This window comes from Drosophila montana, unplaced genomic scaffold (genome assembly GCF_035044405.1).
Source record: "Drosophila montana isolate Dmon_TW-CO22-7 unplaced genomic scaffold, ASM3504440v1 contig_1543_1, whole genome shotgun sequence".
Taxonomy (NCBI): Eukaryota; Metazoa; Arthropoda; class Insecta; order Diptera; family Drosophilidae; genus Drosophila; species Drosophila montana.
Window position 1 is genome coordinate 22,342 of NW_026996482.1, and position 23,262 is coordinate 45,603.

At 38.4% G+C, this 23,262-nt stretch overlaps 1 protein-coding gene across 1 annotated transcript; it reads left to right on the forward strand.

The window, feature by feature from the left end:
* The first annotated feature begins 15,078 nt into the window (after nt 1-15,078).
* CkIIalpha (casein kinase II subunit alpha) lies at nt 15,079-17,255 on the forward strand. The gene is made up of 3 exons (XM_064698305.1): nt 15,079-15,171; nt 15,671-15,859; nt 15,961-17,255. Exon 3 carries the CDS (start codon nt 16,082-16,084, stop codon nt 17,090-17,092), a length of 1,011 nt encoding a protein of 336 aa, XP_064554375.1. The 5' UTR covers nt 15,079-15,171; nt 15,671-15,859; nt 15,961-16,081; the 3' UTR covers nt 17,093-17,255.
* The last annotated feature ends 6,007 nt before the right edge of the window (nt 17,256-23,262 follow it).

Sequence of the window (23,262 nt, forward strand, 5' to 3'; positions counted from 1 at the left end):
AACCCGCAGCAGATGCAAGCTGACGACAGAGACTTGGTATAGCCTCTAGTTTCCATGCAATAGTGAATGAATAAGCAGAATGATATTGCGAAGATAATAATCCAGGAGGATTATTATTGCCATGCAAAGAATAGTTATATCTCCTGGAGAAGGTCAGCGTCCTTTAGACATGATCGAAGATTTTGATTCAGGGAATCTGGCCTTCCCAACGACTCTTGCTGGCATTAAATGAATGTGTCCAGAAAGTTATACAACCATAGTTAGTTCAGAACATAGAAACTTTGATAGGAGAGGTTGTAGACAGATAAACTATTTCTCGATTGTACAAAATTGGAAATAATTTTAAAAGGCTTAGAAAATTGGGTTTTATAAAAATAGGTGCTGCAGTCAGGTAGGATTTGAGCATTACGAAAGCTTCAGTGGTATTCTGATTCCGTTCTAGAGACTTTTGTTTTTTTCAGCAATAACGGATAACTGATAATGGCATACTTTTCTACGAAGCGCCTATACCATCCAACCAGACTCAAGAACCGACGTAACTGCCTGTCCGTTTTTGGGAAAGGAAATTTACTATATTTTCTCAGAATCCATTTTGAGTTTCCGTTTCCGATGACAAAGGTATTCAATCTTTTTAATGCAGAACTAAGATTTGTTATTGTTTATAGTTACGTTTACTTGTCTTAAGCATAATGCAATCTTCTAAATTAAAATAAGCTGGGAATCGCAATCGTCTGATAAAACTAATAAAACGACCAAATGAACAGAGACTTGTGTACGCAAGTGTGCTGGAATAGCTTCATACATAAGACGACAAACTGTATGTGTAATGCACAGCCTAAATGACATTCTGAGATTCATTGGTGCAATCTTTCAACTGGGTCTTCTATTGCAAATTGATAGTCATCAAAAGACTCACTGACCCCTTGTTATCATTTCCTAATTGTTTCCCAAATTTTTGACGACAGGTTTCCCAAATAAAATTTGTATTTACGCATTGGAACTTCCAAAACCAGTCGCTGGCTTCACCATTAAAAAGCAAGTATATATGGTCTTTAATAAGCTGGTAGTTGTCACCCAAATTTTGTTTAGTTAGGGATCGCACTCATCCATACGCAAGCTTTGCTCAGTGCCAACTAATTTATTTCGCCAGTTCCAAATGATTCCTGACACCTTCTCATACTAAAGATTTGGCTGCTTCTTTCTCTACTAATACCAACATTCGCTTCACTAAATTTATCTTCCATATGAATCACTGTTTCTGGTTCACCTTCTCTGGCCGTTGAAGGGGTGGATTAATATCTAGCCCTTTAGAAGATGAATGGATGGTGGACCCCTATTTTAAATTTGAAAATTTGCAAGTTGGTTTCGAAAAGAGGTCTCGATAGATTTAGTTAAATACGATGAAATATGCTCCATCAACTGAGTTTACTGAACGTTAATCAGGTTTGTCAATTTTTATATAGTAGAACCAACAATATAAACATTAAGATGAGTAACGCCATACAAAAAAAAGCTATTATGCAGCTTGACTTTTTAAAATTTGACAACGAAAACGACATCAGTATCATTGCGCTCTCACAGCCGAAAGAGCGAAAAGCTAAAAATAGAATGTGCTCTCAGCTTCGGCTCTATGAAGGCCGTGCAAGCAATTATGTTTGTATGTGTGTGAATATACAAACATAGCAGCATATTTGAATGTGTTATTATTCTCAGCTCTGGCTTTAGCTGGCAAAGAAATAAATTTTGTTAGTTTTCTAGCGCTTATCATGCATGACCTATCCCAAATTTGTATTCACATATGAATGCATGTTGCTGAAGGTAGGCTGGCGACTAACTTTGTTGCTCGTGTCAGCATCAGCAAGCCGCGACTTCGGTATTCGTTCGTCTGAACGAACAGCAGTCGGCTAGCATGTCGTTTGAAGTCGTAAAAGCCACATAGGAAGCTAGGCTAGAAATTTTGCGTCGCATGCAAATGTATGGGTGTTACTCATCTTAGTGTTTATATTGTCTTTGGTAGAACTCTTAATACACAGGAACACAGATTGTATTTATTTGCATACCCGCCAAAAAGAAATATAATATAGAATAGTTACAAACCATACTCCGCTTTTAAGTTGGGCTCTATTTCTTATTCATGATTTAATAATAAACTAATCCAGATTTACCAAATATGTTTCCATGTGTGTGCCTAATGGTTGCCTTTATACAAAGGAAGTTAATTGTAAGAATATCTATATAAATATTGATGATCATATAATAATATCACAAGCTTACCATTGGCTAGAGTATTTATGGGTCAAACGAAATTCTACAACTGCTGATAAAAACTATTATATATCGACTAATTATTAATTTTTTTTTTTATATCTCTCGGGAGTCAACCTACTTGATTTATGCCCGAGCCAATATATGTACCAAGAGATTAGAGGCAAAGACTAAAAGGTTCCGGCAGCACCCCTGTCACGTGGGTGTTTCTATCTCTTGCACTAATTTATATTATAATTTATAATAAGTGTTTAAATTTTAAACTTCGTTTTAAAAATTACACTGTTTAATTGTCTTACTGGCGCAAGTACGTCTGTTCGTTATCGATCTGAGCTGAACACTGTCGCTTGCGCCCGTCAGTCCTATTTTTACGCTTAGCTGTAACGGTGATAAAGTCTTTCGGCGATCGCTTATGCATTATGTATGATATATTACAAATGATCTTCTTACGCGCCAGATCAAAACGTGGACATCATTGCTAAATAACCATCCCAGCAGCATCGGTGCCATTCAGACGCTAGCCAACCCGGCATCCTCCATAACCGCCAGTAGTAGGGATTAACTTCATTGTATAACATTTCTGGCATCTGGAGGATTTTAATCGAAAGAACCCCAACAGCAAGTTCTCAGAAGCCGAGATATGTGATAAACGACACTAGGTGATTTCTGGCACTAAGCATACAATACATAGAGTCGTCAAATCGACTAAATGTGGTAACATGAGTGTTCAAATATATAGCGCCGCAGCAGCGCTTGTTGGCTTGCATATATGACTTCGTCCATTCAACCAAAATAAGAAGAATCTATTTTTTTTTTTTAATATTAACTAAAGTAATAAAAACAAAACAATTATTTTTTTTAAAAAGGCCTCTTGACTTTTTGTTGTTTGATGTTGGGGTCCAATATGATTAATCAAAACACTTGTAAGCTTTATTTTAGCAAGGGTCAAACTTAAGCTTGTCGAAGCTATCTGTTTTTTTCGTATTATATTATTTTGTTACTACCTGTGAAAACTTAATTATTATTATTATTAATTATATTCCTAGTTAAGCTGGTAATCCAGAAAACCAATTCGGCCACAAAACATTTTCACATTAGCACAAAACTTACCAAAATTCGTTTCATACAAATATAGTTCAATGATTTTACATAACACATTTTCTCGAAAGCCAAAAGTGCGTACATTCATTTCAGAAAAAATTGAGATTTCGCTCTTGCTTTCTAAAAAGCTTAGAAAAGCTAAGCTTGTTAAATCAATTATCACGGACGGTGGAAATTACCTCGCTAAGCTACCGCAAATAAATAAAACACTGTAAAGTTAAATCTACGAAATGCCGGGATTGCTCTCACGGATGACGGGATGTGCCTTGCTCAAGTACTATAGATTAATACAAAATATTAGATAAGCTGTAGATTAGGTTCAACGTCGGATTGCCTCGGCATTCAGTGTTAGGAATAGTTGAAGAAATAACAAGAGTTAGTATGTTTCGATTTCATTATGTTTATTAATCTCACTACTGTTGTTTATTTATTTATATTAGGATAAGTCTATTAACAGTTCACTATTATTTACAGACCCTGCCGCACTGCTTGGAACCCTAGCGCTCCGCTTTAAAATTACTTTTCACCGCCTTTTCAAGTCATTCTAGTGAGTTTGGCCGCTATTTCCAAAGTGCCGGCTCGCTGTCAAGCCATGCTTTCGCCCTTCACCGCGGAAGTGAAGTTTTGCTCCTGTGGGCGGTGTTGACCAAAAGATCAGCAACGCACGATTGCAGCAGCCGGCGACCGTTACATTCAAAGTTAACTTCAAATATATAATTTGGCCGTTGCTTTACCCAAACTTATGATTAATATAACAATGCTTACACACTTTAAAGATAATTATGATCTGTAGGTTAACTGTCTTAGAAGCAGACGCTCCCTTCCCCCTCTTACACCAACGACGATACCATCACATTCCCGGCGGCATTCCTGGCTACGACTTCTTTGTGATATTAGCATATTTGTTAACTTATTCATTACTTAACCGTCATTACCCTGTCCCAGAAGTGCAACTGACAATCTACAAAGTTTTTTATCCGGATAAGATTAGCTTCGTCTACGGATGTTCCTGTCCCGTTCTTATTACCTCTGCATCGACGTCTACCGGGCCTTGTTCCTTCTGGTCGCCGACTGTCCCCTGAAAGAACGGTTTCAGCCGCAAATATTGGTCTCCCTTTTCTCGCATTCGCCCGGCTTCATGATACGGGCGATGTGGACAGATACAAATTTCGCATTTGCCCTAGTCTTTTGAGGATTATTCTACGCAATGGTCTTATGGTATATATACCTCAGGTTCCGTCCGATGGCCAAAATGTCGGTAAAGTTTGTCGTTTTCTTTGACATAGTCGGATCTCGGATCTCTTCGGCGATCCTGGTACGCATACTCGCGATTTTTAGGGGGCATTGACCATTAATGCTTGCTGACAGGTCTCTGGAAGATGCTTTGATAGTGCATAAGCCACGACAAATAGCTTGCCCTGCCGGTAGTGCTCATCAAAGCGGAACCGCTGGAGAGGCTCTCGATTGAGTTGACCCATTTGAGTGTAATTTGATCCGTCATTACGACGTACCCGTACCCCTCTAGGTAGTAACGGAGCTTCGCGATCGACCGCAGAATCAATAGGCACTCCTTCTCCGTGGCGAAATAGTTGGCCTCAGCAATCAGCAACTTCCGACTCACGTAAGCTATCACTCGTTCCTGTCCCTCTATCATCATCGAGGCCATACTCGCTCTAGTCAGTCTCCAAGACGAACCTGGTGGAAAAGTCGGGACTAGCTAAAACTGTCTCTCACAATTGACGCAATGTCTCCTCTATTTCACCATCCCAAAAACATTTCCTACCCTTCTTCAGGAGCGCCGGAACACTGGCGCAATACTTCAATCTTTCGTTTTTCGACATATTACTCTCGCCCCACCCTTATCACCACAATGTGGAACGCGTGCGCTCGTTGGAAGGTGGCAAGTCTAGCTGAAAAATAATGACGCATGACGCAACCGCTTAAGGATTTGATTGATCCAAGCATCCAGAATCGAATGCATTAAGTTGCCTTTAGCTGAAGCACATGCGCAATTCTCCAGTGTTCAGCTAGACAGTGCCTGCCTGTATCAGTTCATCCACCTGCTCATCAATCAACCTTTTCATGGACGGATTTTTCGCAAAATACCTCTGCTTCAAAGACTTGTCATCTTTAAGACGGGTCCAATGGTCCGCAATGTGTGAGATCTCTAGCAGGAGCTCCTTTAGTTCCGGAGCCAGATCCGCTGGCTCCTCTGACTTCTCCACGGGGGATTCACTCCGCATATTTTCTCTATCGAACACCACTCCGACGTGGCTTAAGGCTTCCCTAAGGCTTTCAGCGTGGCTTTAACCGCACCACTCTGACAACGACTCGCGGTCTTCTGCGGACCCCAATCGTTTCCCCTATTTCCTACACCTTTGGCATATTTCCACATGCCGCCTTTGTAATCAGCCATTACTGCAGCCGTAGCCGCCGCCTACTCTGTAACCAACTAGCAGCCCTGTCACTGAGTACCTCACTTATCGTCCTTGGCATGCGATCGAGGGTCCTCTAAGAACTCGAGGAGATCGGATCGGCCATCGAACTCCATTCCCGTTTTCCGAGTCACTTGAAATTGAGAAAGCATCAGACTACGGATTTGGAGAGTAGGGAAAGCTATCGGTATCAACGAGGGTCCGTCCGACCTCGGAGTAATCACTTTTATTATTCGTAGTCGGTTCGCTGTTCACCCTCGCTAACTCTTTATTCTTAACAGCTGTCAAGCAATAGACTTTCTTAATGTTTATTATTATTGGTCTGCTTATTATAACTCACGGATTTATTATTATTTGTTTTGTTCTTATTATTTACTTAACAGCATGCTTAAAAAAAAATTAATAATTGTCACCGTGTTTGCTGGCTGTACTGACGATTTGCTCTTACCGCACGCAGACTGCATTCGTCCCATTGTCACAATACAGTTCCGACAAGACGGCCATTAAGGCTCTTCAGCGCCGACGTCGACTGCGGCGAATATATGTGAACATTTTTCGTCTGACGCCCGCTAATGAATTGGTTGACCAGGGCCGGGATTGATCTCACCGACTCTCAAATTAATACAACACTCTAAAGTTAAATATTTTCAGCGAAATGCCGGGATTGTTAATAATTATTAGGTTAATACTATTTACAACTCAAGATTCTTTTCAGTTATTCTTCCGAGTCCATCGATTTACACTTCTAGTTCGTCCGCTATTTCCCAAGTTCCGACTTGCTTGGAGCACATACATTATTTGGTTCCTTGCCCTTAGCTTTAGTAATTTGAATCCTTACCGAATTGCCGAAATTGTCGCTCGTGCTTGTCTGTGCCTTCGTTGGATTCGGTTCGATTACTGGAGTTTTCCGGTTTCAATTATCGTGCGGCCCCGTATACTTTAAGTAAAAGATTTAGTAGCAAATGTTTTGTTTTCCAATTTTAACATGCGTGCGTGGCAGATTTTGCGCAGCTTAGACCAAATCTCTGTATGCATAATAGTGCAGACGCTGCTTCAAAAATTGTATACGAAGACTCAGACCCAATGGGAGGAGGCATTGACTGAGGACCAACAACAGATGAGTTTTTCGCATTTCGTGTAGTCAAAAACGGGAGAGCGTGCAACATGCCATGTAATGCCATGTGACAAATTCTCGGGTGGAAAAATCCAGTCATAATACTAACCCCAGCAAAAAGGGTGCTTATAGCCGAGACTAACCAAACCTGGTCATGAAATCTACACATTTACTGCATGTTGGATATTAGTCTCCATCCCCTCGTCATTATATAGTTTAACATCTGGCAGTTTGTTTAAACAGCCTAAACAAGCATCAAACACGGTCTTGCACGAGTAATCATTGTCGTACCTTTGAAGAAAAGCATCATACTCAGCTTCATTTTACTGGATCACCAGAAGCTAAATCGTCGACGCCATCAAATACATCGACCGCTTCGAGCGCTGCCACCTCGACTCACTTTCACTCGACTACCTCTTTAGTCTGGTGCTGTGCTTTTGACCACAGCAGTGGTAATGATAAAAAATAGTTCTGGTTCCTTAGTTCCCTGTAGGGCTTAGGCTCAGGATTCACATGGTCACATCTCGTTTCGATCAGAGGATTCAGAAGAATTTGCAATATTTGCAACTCAACACATGAATATAATTTTGTGTACCCTTTACAACCCTTTTGTAAAACAAAAAATGTAGTTTTATAATTTTAAGCCGATTCTAAAACAAATAGATGGATTCCACATGTAACATCGCGACTTGGCCTGGATAGAGCACAACACGAATAAGTTGAGATTATATACCAAATTATCCACCGATAATAGAAACCTACTACTTTTTATCTTCAAGTTTTTTGTGTCAAATTTTAAACATCAATTCTCTATCCATTTCCCTCCCATATAAATTTAAATTTATTAAATGTTGGAATCAATGTTTTCCGCTTATTTTGCTAATCCGACCTTGACCCGCACTTTTCTTGCAAGTGTGTTAGATTTGGCGAAAAGTGTGAGAAACGTAACAGAAAATTTTAAAGAATTTTTTTTTGTAAATACATAAGTTAGAAGCCAAATGATCAAAATAAAAAAAAATTTAATACTTTTAAACTGCTAATATTGTAGCCTCATTTCATAACGGGGGGATGGGAAAAGTTCGAAACACATTTCAAATGAATTTAAACAAAGTGTCGTACCAAAGATAATATAAACACTAAAATGAGTAACGCCCATACATTTGAATTGTAGTAGGACAAATACATGCATGTACATACACAAACAGATAGACACATTCTCAAGGCCATTTAGTCAACAATCTCCCGTTTGTTTTAAGCGCTCACATTCCTCATGCACTCTAATTCTTGTAAGAAGAGCTCGACAAGTCGAATCACGCCTCGTCTCGCTTACACACACATACATTTATTGTCAACTCTCCTTTAGTCTGTAAGCATGAAACGAACGCGAAGTCAGTCGCGATCGAACAGTCGAATAAAGAAGACGTATCAAGATAAATCGTGTGTTTTACTTCGAAAGCGGCATTTGTCTTCTACAAATTCAGAAGTGGTTCAACCTAGCAAAAACAATGGATTTGAACATTTTCACGGTCATCCAATTAAAAAATTGGCTATCTGGCTTAGGAGCACCGACGACAGGAAGCAAGGCGGAATTGATTGCTCGTCTAAACACATTCGCACCGAGTGTACGCGGCAGTGCCCCGGGTTTAGACGCTGACGATGTGGACATGCTGGAATCAGCTAGCTTGGGGAACAGACAGGCACGACCAAGGAGCAACAGCATAGATGTCGTGCAGCAGCAGAATATGGAAAGCAGCCAGATCGGAGCATTGACAACGCAGCAACAAGCAGAAGCCCAAAATAATTTACACATAGGCGAACTAATGGAAGTAATTAGGCAATTACAAAGTGAAGCAAATGCGAGCAAAATTGCGCTACAGCAAATTCAGCAGCAAAATGTAACGGCAAACGGCAGCGGTGGCGACAGCGGCGGCGCCAGCAGCGAAAGCCAAAGCAGAGACAACGATAACGGCGTTGCCAACAACGAATGTCGAGACAGAGACGGAAGCGCTGGCATTGAAACAGCTGCAGAAACTCTACAAACTCGTGAAAGAGATAAAACTACATCAAATCGCGGATCAGCTGCAACAATCACAATCGCGAAAGAGGCGACGTTAGAATTCGATGGAAGCGGTAGCGCACGCATGTGGGTCAATCATATTAAAAATATTGCACAAATCTATGATTTAGACGACAATTACTTGCGCATGCTGTTTACGACAAAGCTGAAAGGAAAAGCGCAACACTGGTTGCATTCCAATTCAACGCGCATTCTGGAGCCAATAGGAACATTGAGCAACCAGCTGATCGCGGCTTTCGAAGAAAAAATTTCAAAATCAGACATGCGACGCAAGTTCGAACAACGCAAGTGGCAAATACACGAAAAATTTGCGATGTATTTTGAAGACAAGATGATGCTAGCCGATACCATCAATATGGACGAAGACGAACTCTTAGAACAAATCATCGAGGGAGTTCCCTCCGAGACGTTGCGCGACCAAGCCCGGATTCAATGTTTCGCTAATCCTGAGCAGATGCATCATGCGTTTGCCAACATAGTCCTTCCAAGGCAAGAGCGGGTAACCAAACCCAGGGTGACATCAACGGCTCTGGTCAACAATGACCTACGTTGCAGAAACTGCAACTCCCGAGGTCATTATATGAAGGATTGCCGCAAACCAAAAAGAGTTCCTGGATCTTGTTACGCATGCGGCGAAATGGGCCATTTTGTAGCTCAATGTGTAATTAAGAAGAACGCAAGCGAGAGCGACAACAACTACGTAAGGCGTTTAAAAATATACTTTAATCATGATGTTAAACTATCCATCATTACAGAATGCCTCATAGACTCCGGCAGCGCAATCTCATTTGTGAAAAAATCATATATACCCAGTGAAATCCCATTAAATTCAGTTATCAATTTATATTTTGGACTAAATAAAAGCCGACTTAATGTAATTGGAAAAACGTCGTGCTATATTTTCAAAAAATCAATAAAAGTTTATTTTGAATTAATTGTTGTTGCCGATGAGTCTATGAGTCACAATATAGTATTGGGCAGGGATTTCATGAATGCATGTGGTCTGAGCATAGATCTAGACACCCTAAACCTGATTGAGGCTAAGGAAACCGAAGACATAAATGATGACATACAGGAAGGGGGCAATAAACAGCAACTGTTAAGAGACCAGACTGTTAGTGAGCAACTGTTAAGAGACCAGACTGTTAGTGAACAACTGTTAAGAGACCAGACTGTTAGTGAGCAACTGTTAAGAGACCAGACTGTTAGTGAGCAACTGTTAAGAGACCAGACTGTTAATGAGCAACTGTTAAGTGATCAAACTGCAGCTGTTAGTGAGCGACTGTTAGACGATCAGAAAATTATGATGAAAACAATGCACAACGAAACGGTTTCTTCAAATAAGCCATCGAATAATGCGTCCGACGAACAAGAATATTTTAATGACAACCTTAGAAGAAAAGCTAAGAACGACCATATTTTAGATGATGTTATGAAAGAGAATTTTGACAAAGGTATGTTTTGCATAAATGTAGTAGATGATCAATTTCCGGATTACAACTGTGGGCAAAATTTAAGCTATGGAATAAAATGTCGGTTCATAAAAATGTTTGAGGAAACGTATGTGCACGCCAAAAAGCCAAATGATCCAATCGTTAAATGTGAAATGAAAATATCCTTAGAAAACTATAAGCCTTTTAGTTGCTCACCAAGACGGCTTTCATACACGGAAAAAGACAAGCTCCAAAAAATGCTAGACGAATACCTAGAAGCCGAAATCATACGTCCAAGCGATTCAGAGTATGCCTCACCCATAGTATTAGTAAAAAAGAAAACGGGTGATTTGCGATTATGCATTGATTTTCGGAAACTGAACAAAGTACTTATAAAAGACAACTATCCGTTGCCATTGATTGATGATCTTTTAGACAAGCTCGTCAATAAAACAGTATTCTCGAAGCTCGATCTTAAAAACGGATACTTCCACGTGTTTGTTAACGAAGATTCTGTGAAATATACGTCCTTCGTGACCCCTTTGGGTCAATATGAGTTCTTGAGAATGCCAATGGGTATAAAAAATGCTTCTGCTGTATTTCAACGGTTCGTTAACAAAATCTTTGCAGATCTGATCAGAGAGAACAAGGTTATTGTATACATGGACGACATTATGGTTGCAAGCAGAGATATTGAGGACCATTTAGACACATTGAGGGAAGTCTTCGAAAGATTAGTTCAAAATAAGCTCGAGTTACGATTAGACAAATGCGAGTTTATGCAAACCAAGATAAAATATTTGGGATTTCTCATAACAAGTGAAGGCGTAAGAGCAGACGACAAGGGAATCGAAGCAATCAAAAACTTCCCAGTACCAGATAAAACACAGACGGTACAAAGTTTTTTAGGTTTGTGCTCATATTTTAGGCGATTCATCAAAGATTTTTCAACAATAGCTAAGCCATTGTACGACCTTTTGAAAAAAGAAAAACAATTCTCATTTAATGAAAAAGAATTGGAATGTTTCCTCACTCTCAAAGAAAAACTTATTCAAGCACCAGTGTTAGCAATTTATGATTACATAGACGAGATTAAATTACATTGCGATGCTAGTTCTCTTGGCTTTGGAGCCGTGCTAATGCAAAAGAAAGAGGATGGCAAGCCGCATCCAATATTTTATTTTTCTAAACGAACGACTGAAGTTGAGTCAAGGTACCACAGTTTCGAACTAGAAACGTTAGCAATCATTTATGCACTCCGAAGGTTTCGAATTTACTTACAAGGGAAACGTTTTAAAATAGTCACAGATTGCAACTCATTAACGCTTACTTTAAACAAAGTCGAACTGAATCCTAGAATTGCCAGGTGGGCGTTGGAATTACAAAACTATGATTACGAATTAGTCCACAGAGCTGGGAACAAAATGCAACATGTAGATGCTCTAAGTAGATGCATGAATATTTTAATAGTAGAAACAAATAGTTTTGAAGACAATCTAATCATTTGCCAGGCAAAAGATTTAAAGCTACAAAAGATAAAAAAGCTTTTAGAGAAAAATGAACACAAGATGTTTGAAATGAGAATCGGGATTATTTATAGGAAAACGAACGACGGCAGGTTACTGTTTTGCGTGCCAGAAGACATGGAAAACCAAGTATTACATAAGTATCACAATGAGTTGGGGCACATAGGCAGAGACAAGATGTTGGACACGATTTCAAAGAGTTATTGGATAGCGAATGCCAATAAATACATTGAAAACTGTCTTAAATGTGTTGCGTTTTCACCAAAAAATTGCAAAGCGGAAGGATTCTTACATAGCATACCCAAAGGAGATAAACCATTTGAGTCACTACATGTAGATCATTATGGGCCAGTAGCTACAGGAAGAGCGAATAAACACATATTTGTAATAGTCGACGGGTTCACCAAGTTTGTCAGGCTGTACACAACCAGAACCACAAATACAAAAGAAGCCATAAAAGCACTAAGAGACTATTTTAGGGCATACAGTAGGCCAAAATGCATAGTTTCAGACAGAGGCAGTTGTTTCACATCCAGAGAATTCGAGCAATTTTTGTCAGATTCCAACATAAAACACATGAAAATAGCCACAGGCTCCCCACAAGCAAACGGACAAGTTGAGCGTATAAACAGGAGTTTAGGTCCAATGATCGCCAAGCTTACAGAGCCAGAAAAAGGAATCCATTGGGATTCGGTTATCGAACATGTAGAACATTCTTTGAACAATACTTTACACCGCAGCATTAAACAGATACCAAGCAAGGTACTTTTTGGAGTAGAGCAAAAGGGCGAAGTTATAGATGAACTAAGGGAAAAACTGGAAGAAGTCAATGAAGCACCCAGGACGAAAGAAAGTTTAAAGGAAATTAGAAAAGCGGCCAAGGAAAACCAATTACAAGCACAATCTTATAATGAATCATATTATAACAAAAGGAAGAGAAAGGCAACAGCTTATAAGAAAGGACACTACGTAATGGTAAAAAACTTTGATAGTACGGTAGGAGCTGCCAAAAAACTAATTCCTAAAAATAAAGGACCATATGTAATAGAAAAGGTATTGCGAAATGACAGGTTTCTGTTAGAGGACGTCGAGGGTTTCCAAGTTTCTCGGAATCCTTACAAGGGTGTATGGAGTGCTCAGAACATAAGACCATGGGTAGGAAATAAGAAATAAACTAAGAAAAATTGTAATATTATTTTAGCTTTAAGAATCATTAATGGATAAATTAATCATATTCAAACAAAAAGTAACTGAGATCAGGGGATCTTGATCGCAGGATGGCCGAGTTGTAGTAGGACAAATACATGCATGTACATACACAAACAGATAGACACATTCTCAAGGCCATTTAGTCAACAATCTCCCGTTTGTTTTAAGCGCTCACATTCCTCATGCACTCTAATTCTTGTAAGAAGAGCTCGACAAGTCGAATCACGCCTCGTCTCGCTTACACACACATACATTTATTGTCAACTCTCCTTTAGTCTGTAAGCATGAAACGAACGCGAAGTCAGTCGCGATCGAACAGTCGAATAAAGAAGACGTATCAAGATAAATCGTGTGTTTTACTTCGAAAGCGGCATTTGTCTTCTACAGAATGCGACGCAAAATTTCTAGCCGGGCCTTTCCCAATCCACACGACATGCCTACCGACGGCTGTTCGTTCCGACGAGCGAATGCCGAAATCGCGGCTTACTGATGCTGACACGAGCAACGAAGTTACGCGAGCCTGCCTGCCTTCAGCCAAGCTGGTCGATTGTACTTTGCGTCGCTGTGTTTCATTGAGCGAAAAAGTTTAAACTTACGATCGACGTATAGTACTGTTGCTTCATCTATGAAATGTATGCTTTATTTGAATGATACATTATTGAGATACAAATGATAAATTTTACAGGAAAATTTATAAATAAAAAAAAGCGCACCTTGTGCAATAACAATGTTCACAAAATGGCACACATACATTGATTTTATTTTTGTTTTTGGACAGTGTATGCTGGAGAGAAATTCTTGTCTCAGCCAATGGCGTGCGAACACTTATGTATGTATGAATTATGCATGCATAACTACATCAAAATATGTATAAATGTGTTGTTATTCACTGCTCTGGCATTGGCTGGTAAAATTAATAAATTAAGAAATAAAAGAGTGCTTAATAATAATTTAATGGCCTCTTCACGGTGTTCCCTGGGTACCGATTTTGCATCGGTAGCTAATTCGAGCGGCGTCTTTGTACATTATAACTCAAATAAAAAAAAACTTAATCAAAAAAAAAAATAACACAATTAAAATTTATATCTTTAAAAACAACAAATTTGCACACTTTTATTTCATAATTTATTTTTTATTATTTAAAAATAATAATAATTAAGTAATTAAATTAATTTAAAGAAATTATATAAATATTTCCACCGACTTAAAAATACAGATTTCCTACGGAGCCAACCTCAGTACAGAACATGCATTCATATGTGAATACAAATTATGAATAGGTCATGATCAGCGCTAGAAAACTAAAAAAAATTTATTTCTTTGCCAGCGAAAGCCAGAGCAGTGAATAACAACCCATTCAAATATGATATTATGTATTCACACACATACAAACATAATTGTTTGCACGGCCTTCCTAGAGCCGAAGCTAAGAGTATATTCTATTTTGAGCTTTTCGCTCTTTCGGCAGTGAGAGCACAATGATACTGATTTCGTTTTCGTTCTCAATTTTCAAAAAATCAAGCTGCATAGTAGCATTTTGTTTTATGGCGTTACTCATCTTACTGTTTATATTGTCTTTGGTCATACATTAGGCTTAATTGTCCTTAAGCCCCGCCATAGCGTGCACCTTTATCACGTAAGGTAATTACAGTAAATATTTAATTTTTCTAGCTCCTTTCGTTGGGCTGTGCGTTGGTCACCAGTCAGTCAATACACTCATAATGTTTCATATCGGTAGGTGACTTAAACGGCTACAGATCCTATTAATTCTAGGGATAGTAAGATGATCTGTCCATGCTGCATAGATTCAGTTCAATTTACATAAAAATCAATCAAAAGTCGAAAAAGTTCTCATATATCAGATAATTTAAGCGATAGTCCGTGTAAACGCAAAAATGTATAAAGCGATTCGTAGAAATGCCGAACTAGTTCAATGAACCACTACTGATATCAGCCTACCGACGAAAATAATGAAATTTTCACGTCATCCACGCTGTCTGACATAGAATATGTGAGTACTGTATTTGAAAGACACAAGTATTAATCTCATTTTCTTCATTGTTATACCTGTACGAATATATTTTCTGTTGTGTACCTTCAGTTTTTAAAGTAAATTGCTTTGTTGTTTTTATTGGCAAACTCAGAACGCCGCGAAATCAGTTTACTTTTTAAATTATACCTACAACAGCAGTGCATAAATATGTAACTTAATTGTACGTCTTGGATCATAGTAGTTAATTAAACTAGAAGGCTTTCGTATGCAATCTAAACTGGATAGTGGCTAGATATATGCAAACATATGTGGTATATGTAAGCACTCACACATGCATACATACGTATGTATATCCATATGTACATTCAATTTTTAAGTAATTGCAATTGTTCAATGTAAACGGTTTAACTGCGTAAAAAGATCTTTAATTTAAATAATGCTTGTGCCTGTATGTACATATTTAGTTCTGTAAAAAATAATTATTACAATTATTATTTTTCTATATTATATAAATTAGTGCAACATTCAAAGTGCTTGCCGTCCACCGTCAATTGGCTTTTCCTTGCTTATTACGTCGATTGCCTACGACAATTTTGTTTGAAAATTTCACAAATATTCCCCCAAGACTGAAACTTTCAATTGCAACTACAAGTAGGTCCCAAAAGGGGCCGCAGTATTTTCAGCCAAGGCACCCTCTTCTGCTTGGGTATGTTATTGTCAAATGTTAAAATTAAACTAAAGCTATGTACAATGAAAAATTATGTATTTTAGATGCTATAATTAATTTTAATCGAATTTATTTTCCAGTCAGTTTTATAACATTAACCTTGCTGCGTGGACCCATCCAAGCACAACAGAGTCATCTGAAGAACTCACAACTAAATCAATTTCAGAAGAGAAGCATAAAGTAGAAAGTAAAGCGGCGGAGATGACCCTACCAAGTGCCGCTCGCGTTTACACAGACGTGAACGCCCACAAGCCAGATGAATATTGGGACTACGAGAATTATGTTGTCGACTGGGGAAACCAAGACGATTATCAATTAGTGCGCAAGTTGGGGCGAGGCAAGTACTCTGAAGTGTTCGAGGCTATCAACATAACAACAACTGAGAAATGTGTTGTGAAAATATTGAAGCCTGTTAAAAAAAAGAAGATAAAGCGCGAAATTAAGATATTAGAAAACTTGCGTGGGGGAACCAACATTATCACGCTTCTAGCCGTTGTCAAAGATCCAGTGTCCCGCACCCCAGCACTGATTTTTGAGCATGTGAATAATACCGATTTTAAACAACTGTACCAAACATTAACGGACTATGAGATTCGCTATTATTTGTTCGAGCTACTTAAAGCACTCGATTATTGCCACAGTATGGGCATAATGCATCGCGATGTGAAGCCACACAACGTAATGATAGATCATGAAAATCGAAAGCTGCGACTTATTGATTGGGGTCTTGCTGAATTTTATCACCCGGGTCAAGAGTACAATGTAAGAGTGGCTTCCCGCTACTTTAAAGGTCCCGAACTACTTGTCGATTATCAAATGTACGATTATTCACTGGACATGTGGTCGTTGGGATGCATGCTTGCATCTATGATTTTTCGCAAGGAGCCATTCTTCCATGGTCACGATAATTACGATCAACTTGTGCGAATTGCTAAGGTGCTGGGCACTGAAGAACTATACGCGTATCTGGATAAATACAACATCGATCTGGATCCGCGATTTCACGATATTTTACAACGTCATTCCCGTAAGCGTTGGGAACGATTTGTTCATTCTGATAACCAACATCTGGTTTCGCCAGAAGCATTAGACTTTCTTGATAAACTATTGCGTTATGATCACGTTGACCGTCTTACAGCTCGTGAGGCAATGGCGCATCCATATTTTTTGCCTATTGTTAACGGTCAGGTAAATCCCAACAGCCAGCAATAGACATGGATTTACAATGTAGAGTATATAAACTTGTATCGCAACAGCACGGTAGAAGTTACAAAGACCTCTTAGAGCACTTTGAAAGGAGAAAGCATTAAGTGCTAATGCTGAAAAGATTAATTAAGAACAAATTCAATAAAATGCATCGGCTCACAATTCAGAACCATAACACCTTTTTCATATATAGAACAATAGTAACGTTATAATGAAGGGGAAGATTATTCAAATTATAGTTTTACAAAATATAAACAGAGTGATTCTAAAAGTACTAATTTTCATATACGAATAAAATATTTCTGTTTACAAATTCACACATGCACATGCTAAAAATTAACATCAAGCATCATTATAAGTAACAAATATTTATAAAAATATTTAAAAATATAATCCAATAAATCTCCATTTCATACAAAACCGTTGAAGCTAATGAAATTAGACGTTAAAAAGTCATCATAAAGCTATCTTGCAAAAAACATTTTTTGTTAAACTTAACTTTTGCAATGTAAGTGCATTTTGTAAGGGGAAAAAATATCCGTTCACAACTGTAGAGTACACATAAAAACGAATAACAAGAGTGCTCTAATCGGGAGTGCGCAACTAAGGATTACCCTGAAGTTTCTTCTATCAACACCAAATGCAGCTCGAGCTCGTTTACTTTAGCATACCAAAAATAAAAGATTTAAAAAAAATGCAGTCCACTGTACCAGAGCCGAACTTGCGACTCTTCTCAACCGAACGAATTATTTTCCACCGCCTTATTACAGTGTTATACCAAGAATTTGTTTCTTGCGAAATAAAATCTATGCTATACGATAGCTATGAAATGAAAGATACTTGATCTACATATACTATTATAGAAGTTACTTGCCAAATTTGGTGACGCTAGCTCTTAAGACCTTAGAGATTTGCTTAAAAGCGGTATTTCAACATTAATTTGTATCAATTCTTTAGAAACAGGGAATGTTATCGATTATCAGAAACAAACTCTTACTGCGCGGGCACTAGGAGGACCCTTCAAAGTTTCTCTGAGATCCTTGTTTTCATACTACCGGACAGACAGACGGACATGGGTAGATTGACTTGGCTATTGATGTTGATCAAGAATACATATACTTTATGGGGTTGAAGATGCTTCCTTCTACCTGTTACATACATTAACACAAAAATATTTTTACCCATTTTTAATGGATATAATAAGTAGAAGGCTCTAGTCAAAAACTCCCGAGTAGGGGTACCCAGAACCAAAGACAAAATTAGTGTTTACTAACGCCATACAACAAAATGCTACTATGCAGCTTGCTTTGTTGAAAGAACGAAAACAAAATCAGTATCATTGCGCGCTCACAGCCGAAAGAGCGAAAAGCTAAAAATATAATTCTCAGCTTCGGGTCTATGAAGGCTGTGGAAGCAAATATGTTTGTATGTGTGTGAATATATGTATATACATAGCAGCATATTTGAATGTGTTGTTATTCTCAGCTCTGGCTTTAGCTGACAAAGAAATAACTTTTCTTAGTTTTCTAGTGCTGATCATGCATGACCTATCCCAAATTTGTATTCACATATGAATGCATGTTCTGTACTGAGGTTGGCTCTGTAGAAAATCTGTTTTTTAAAGTCTATGCAAATATTTATATTTCTTTAAATTAAATGATAATTTTTTTATTTTATTACAAAATAAAAGAGTGCCAAAAAATACAAAAAGGGTAAAATAAATACGTCAACAGCTAGTTCGACCGGCAGAGTAAAAAATAATTGAAACAAAAAAAATTGATAAAATGAATCTTTAGAAACAAAAAATTTGCACTCTTATTTTAACTTGCACTTAACTTTGCACTTATTTTAAAGTTAATTTAAAGAACTTATATAAATATTTGCATCGACTTTAAAAGCCTCAGTACACAACATCCATTCATATGTGAATACAAATTTGGGATTGGTCATGCATGATCAACGCTAGAAATCTAACCAAAATTAATTTCTTTGCCAGCCAAAGCCAGAGCAGTGAATAACAACACATTTGTATGTATATACATACATATTTTAATGTAGCTATGCATGCACAATTCACACATACAAACATAGGTGCTTGCACGCCATTGGCTGAGACAAGAACTTCTCTCGAGCATACACTATCCAAAAACAAAAGTGAAATCAATCTATGTATGTGTGCTATTTTCCTAACTTTGTTATTGTACAAGATGCGCTTTGTGAAAAAATTATTTTATCCTTAAATTTTCCTGTAACATTTATCGTTAGTATCTAGGGTAATGTATCATTTAAATAAAGCATGCATTTCATGGATAAAGCAGAAGTACTTTGCGTCGATCGTAAGTTTAAAACTTTTCGCTCAATGTACAAAGAAAACGAAGCGACGCAAAGCACCATCGACCAGCTTTGCTGAAGGTAAGCTAGCGACTAACTTCGTTGATCATGTCAGCGCATCAGCAAGCCGCGACTTCGGCATTTGTTCGTCTGAACGGCAAGGATGTCGTGCGAAGCCTCAAAGACCAGATGAAACGTTAGGCTAGAAATTTTGCGTCGCATGATAATGTATGGGCGTTACTCATCTTAGAGTTTATATTGTCTTTGCCTGAACCCTCTTCTATCAACACCAAATGCAGCTCGCGATACGTTCTCGTTTGCTTAAGCAATAATAAACAAAAATATAGTTCCCTCGATAGGATTCGAATTCGTAGCTGACCACATTATCTTTTACTCTACACAACAGCCAAACAAACAACTAATCGATGCTGAAAAAAAACAAATAAAATAGCGGCACATACCCACAGTACAGAAAACAATACAATCGCATTTGTTGATAAAATTCCAAAAAGACGCGCATGAATTATTGCGCCTTGCGCTAGCCGCCGCGTGTCAGCGGCTCGCAATAGATATATATATCTATTGGGAGCCGCTGACACGTATATATATATACATATATATATATATATATATATAACCACACGTTCTCTTTAATAACTTCTGTGTTTCTTAACAGATCTTAATGAAATTTTCAACAGTAGATCTTATTGTTCTATAGAATATTGCATTACAATTTTGGCATAAATTGGTGGGTAGTTCCAAGTGGATTATTTAACTTGATTTGTAGCTATGTGGTGGTAGCGGGGAGGTGGCGTAAGTTATAAAATTAAAGATACTTGATAAATATATACTATTCTAGAAGCTACATGTCAACTTGGTGACTCAAGCTCTTAAAAACCTGAGATTTTATCAAAAATAGGATTTCGATATCGATTCTTATCGATTATTTGGAAACGGGATAAGTTATCGACCATCGGAAACAAACTCGTACCACTAACCAAACAACATATAGATGAGACATCCACCACAATTAATGTGGACATTCATCTGGTCCAAACTCATCTTCCTGTTTGTTCGGGTACGAGACGTTCTCACTTGCTCAGCGAGCAAGAGAGTAAGAAATACATATGATTTGTGCGAAAGAAAGGCAACGCTGTTTTTTATCTCGCTCCCATTACAGGAAACTGCTTTGGCTTACTCTCAGTGCTTTCTCATTATGTCTAGGGATCGCTTAAATGTATTTGTGTATGTGTCCGCACAAGCAACAATACGCACAAATGCATTTTTTTTCTCAAATGTCGGAGGCATTTCTTCCCTTTTTAAGGGACGAGTAATATGAATTAATGAAAGGGTTTGTCACGTCGATGTGAAACTCTTGCATTTTACCTCGGTATTGTTGGTAATGGTACCTAAGCAAATGTACTTCTTAATCTCTTGCTCGTTGAGCAAGTAAGCGGGTCTCGTACCCGAACAAAAACGAAGGTGAGTTTGGACCAAATTTTAGCAATTTTAAATGGGCACATTAATTGTACTGGATGTCGCATCTATGTATATGTTGTTTGCTTAGTGCTCGCACTGCGCGGGCATTAAAGGAGTAAGGACCTACATTCTACAGTAGGACGACCTACATTTCAAATTTCAATCTCTAGCTCTTATAGCTTCTGAGATTCTTGCGTTCATACCTCAGGGAAATAATTATATGTGCATATTTTTCTTCTCTCATTTCAATTATATAACTTCAACTTTTTTTTTAAGTTTACCAAGTTTTGTGTTATGTGTTATATTTGTTTTCTGTGTGATAGTCCTCTTTACTGTTATCATTAAATTGTGTGATGCGTCTTAATTTTCTTAGGAAATAAGTATATGTACAATATAAGTACATGTGAGTTTTGTGTGGAAATTCGGGTTAACAAGAGGAATATAGGGACGTGCATATATATATATAAACATATATATATATATATACTAGCGGGTATAACCCGGCCTTGCCCGTGGCACGTATGTTATAAAATCAATGTTTTCAAAAAGCTTTGAAAATGATCGGACGGGAATCAAACAAACTTAAAATTCACCAAAAAAACTTTGAAATGCATTTTCCACCGAAGGAGTTTAAATTTTGAGAAAAATGTGAAACACGTCTATTATGATTTTTCTTATAGATCTTTGGAAATAAATTTGAACACAAAACGTTATCCACCAAATCTTCGACCCCCATTTGCACCAAGGAGGGATGGATTTTTCAAAAAGTGTGAAACACTCCTCAAATGAATTTGAACATAGATCTTTGAAAATGAGTTTGGGGCCGATCGGATGGTAAACAAAAAACTTTCATACAACCGTTTTCCGCCAATTTACTACTGTTGCGGGTGGAATTTCCCTATTCGATGAAATACGTATTCATTAAGTTCTTATGAAGAGCTTTGAAAATAAGCTTAAAGCAAATCGGACACAACTTATAACTTCGCACAAAAAATCTTTGAGTCGCATTCCACCCGAAAAAGTTTGGATTCTGCGAAAAGTGTGAAAGACGTCTCAAATGATTTTTCTTATAGATCTTTGGAAACGAATTTGAGCGCGAAACGTCACCCACCAAAGTGTGGGCTCCATTTCCACCAAGGAGGGATGCATTTTCCAAAAAGTGCGAAACACCCCTCAAATGAATTTGAACAAAGACCTTTGAAAATAAGTTTGAAGCCGATCCGATGGTAAATAAAAAAGTTACATACAAACGTTTTTCGCGATTTTTCCACACTTGCACGTGGAATTTCCCGAAACCCCGCCTTAACGTGCACCTACATTACATAAGGTGAAAATTACATAACAGTGAAAATTGCAGCTTCCTATCTCTTACGGTTTGGGCTGTGCGTTGATCACCAATCAGTCAGTCAGTCAGGACAAACAGTTTTATATATAGAGATATATAATTAAATATTAAAAACATTTAAGAGTAGGCAATAGATGCGGACAATATACTTTCGAATAAGTCAACATTTATTTTATTATACCCTGTTACCCATTTTTAATGGGTTCATTATTACAACACAGTTGACTTAGGTGATATTTCGCCAAGCCTGGTTGAGTCCTTAGGCTTTATCGTAGACAAACGTCAAAGGCGGCTTTTTGTGAATAAGGTGCATCGTCACGTAGGTAGTAAGGGGACTCTGGGGCGTCTCCTATGTCGTTGTTGAAGGAGGTCCTTGAACGAGCGTCTCTTGAACCTCCTGACTGCACACCTCCAGCGAGGGCTCTAGCTACCTGGTTGCAGTGTCGCTGCAAGCGTTCGTTGTACCGGTTGGCAAATGCTCCGACTTGGCTGTCCATGGTTGCCATTTTGAGGTCCCTGTGCCAGGTGGAATTTCTGACGTACCAGTCAACACCGGTAATTCGGCGCAAAGCCAAGTTTTGGAGTGTCTGAATCCGTCTTCGATTTGTCCGAGATGCAATGCCCCAAACCTGAATACTGTATCTCCAAGTCGGTGCCACCACGACGTTGTAAACTGCCCGTTTGCAGCGAAGTGGCAACGGACTGTTGGGACTCAGTAGCCAGTTGGCCTTGGCCATCTTATAGCGGCACTGCTTAAGACGGCTGTCGATGTGCGCCCGAAAACTAAGCCACTTATCCAGCACAATTCCATTTAGCCAGACTGCTGGAGCCTTGCCACGCCTCAGTGTGTAGTTGACCGCATGGCACTTCGAGGCATTGAGCTTAATGTTCCAAATGCGTGTCCAGCTCTCAAGCAAGTTGATGTATTTCTGGGCCCCGTCAGTGGCATTTACTCGCAGTGGGCGGAGTAAAATATTGCCACGTCATCGGCAAATGTGGCCATCAAGTATTTGTCTGGAGT

Excerpts from the sequence above, each read along its gene's own strand:
- CkIIalpha (XM_064698305.1), top strand. The coding sequence starts at position 16,082 with ATGACCCTACCAAGTGCCGCTCGCGTTTACACAGACGTGAACGCCCAC.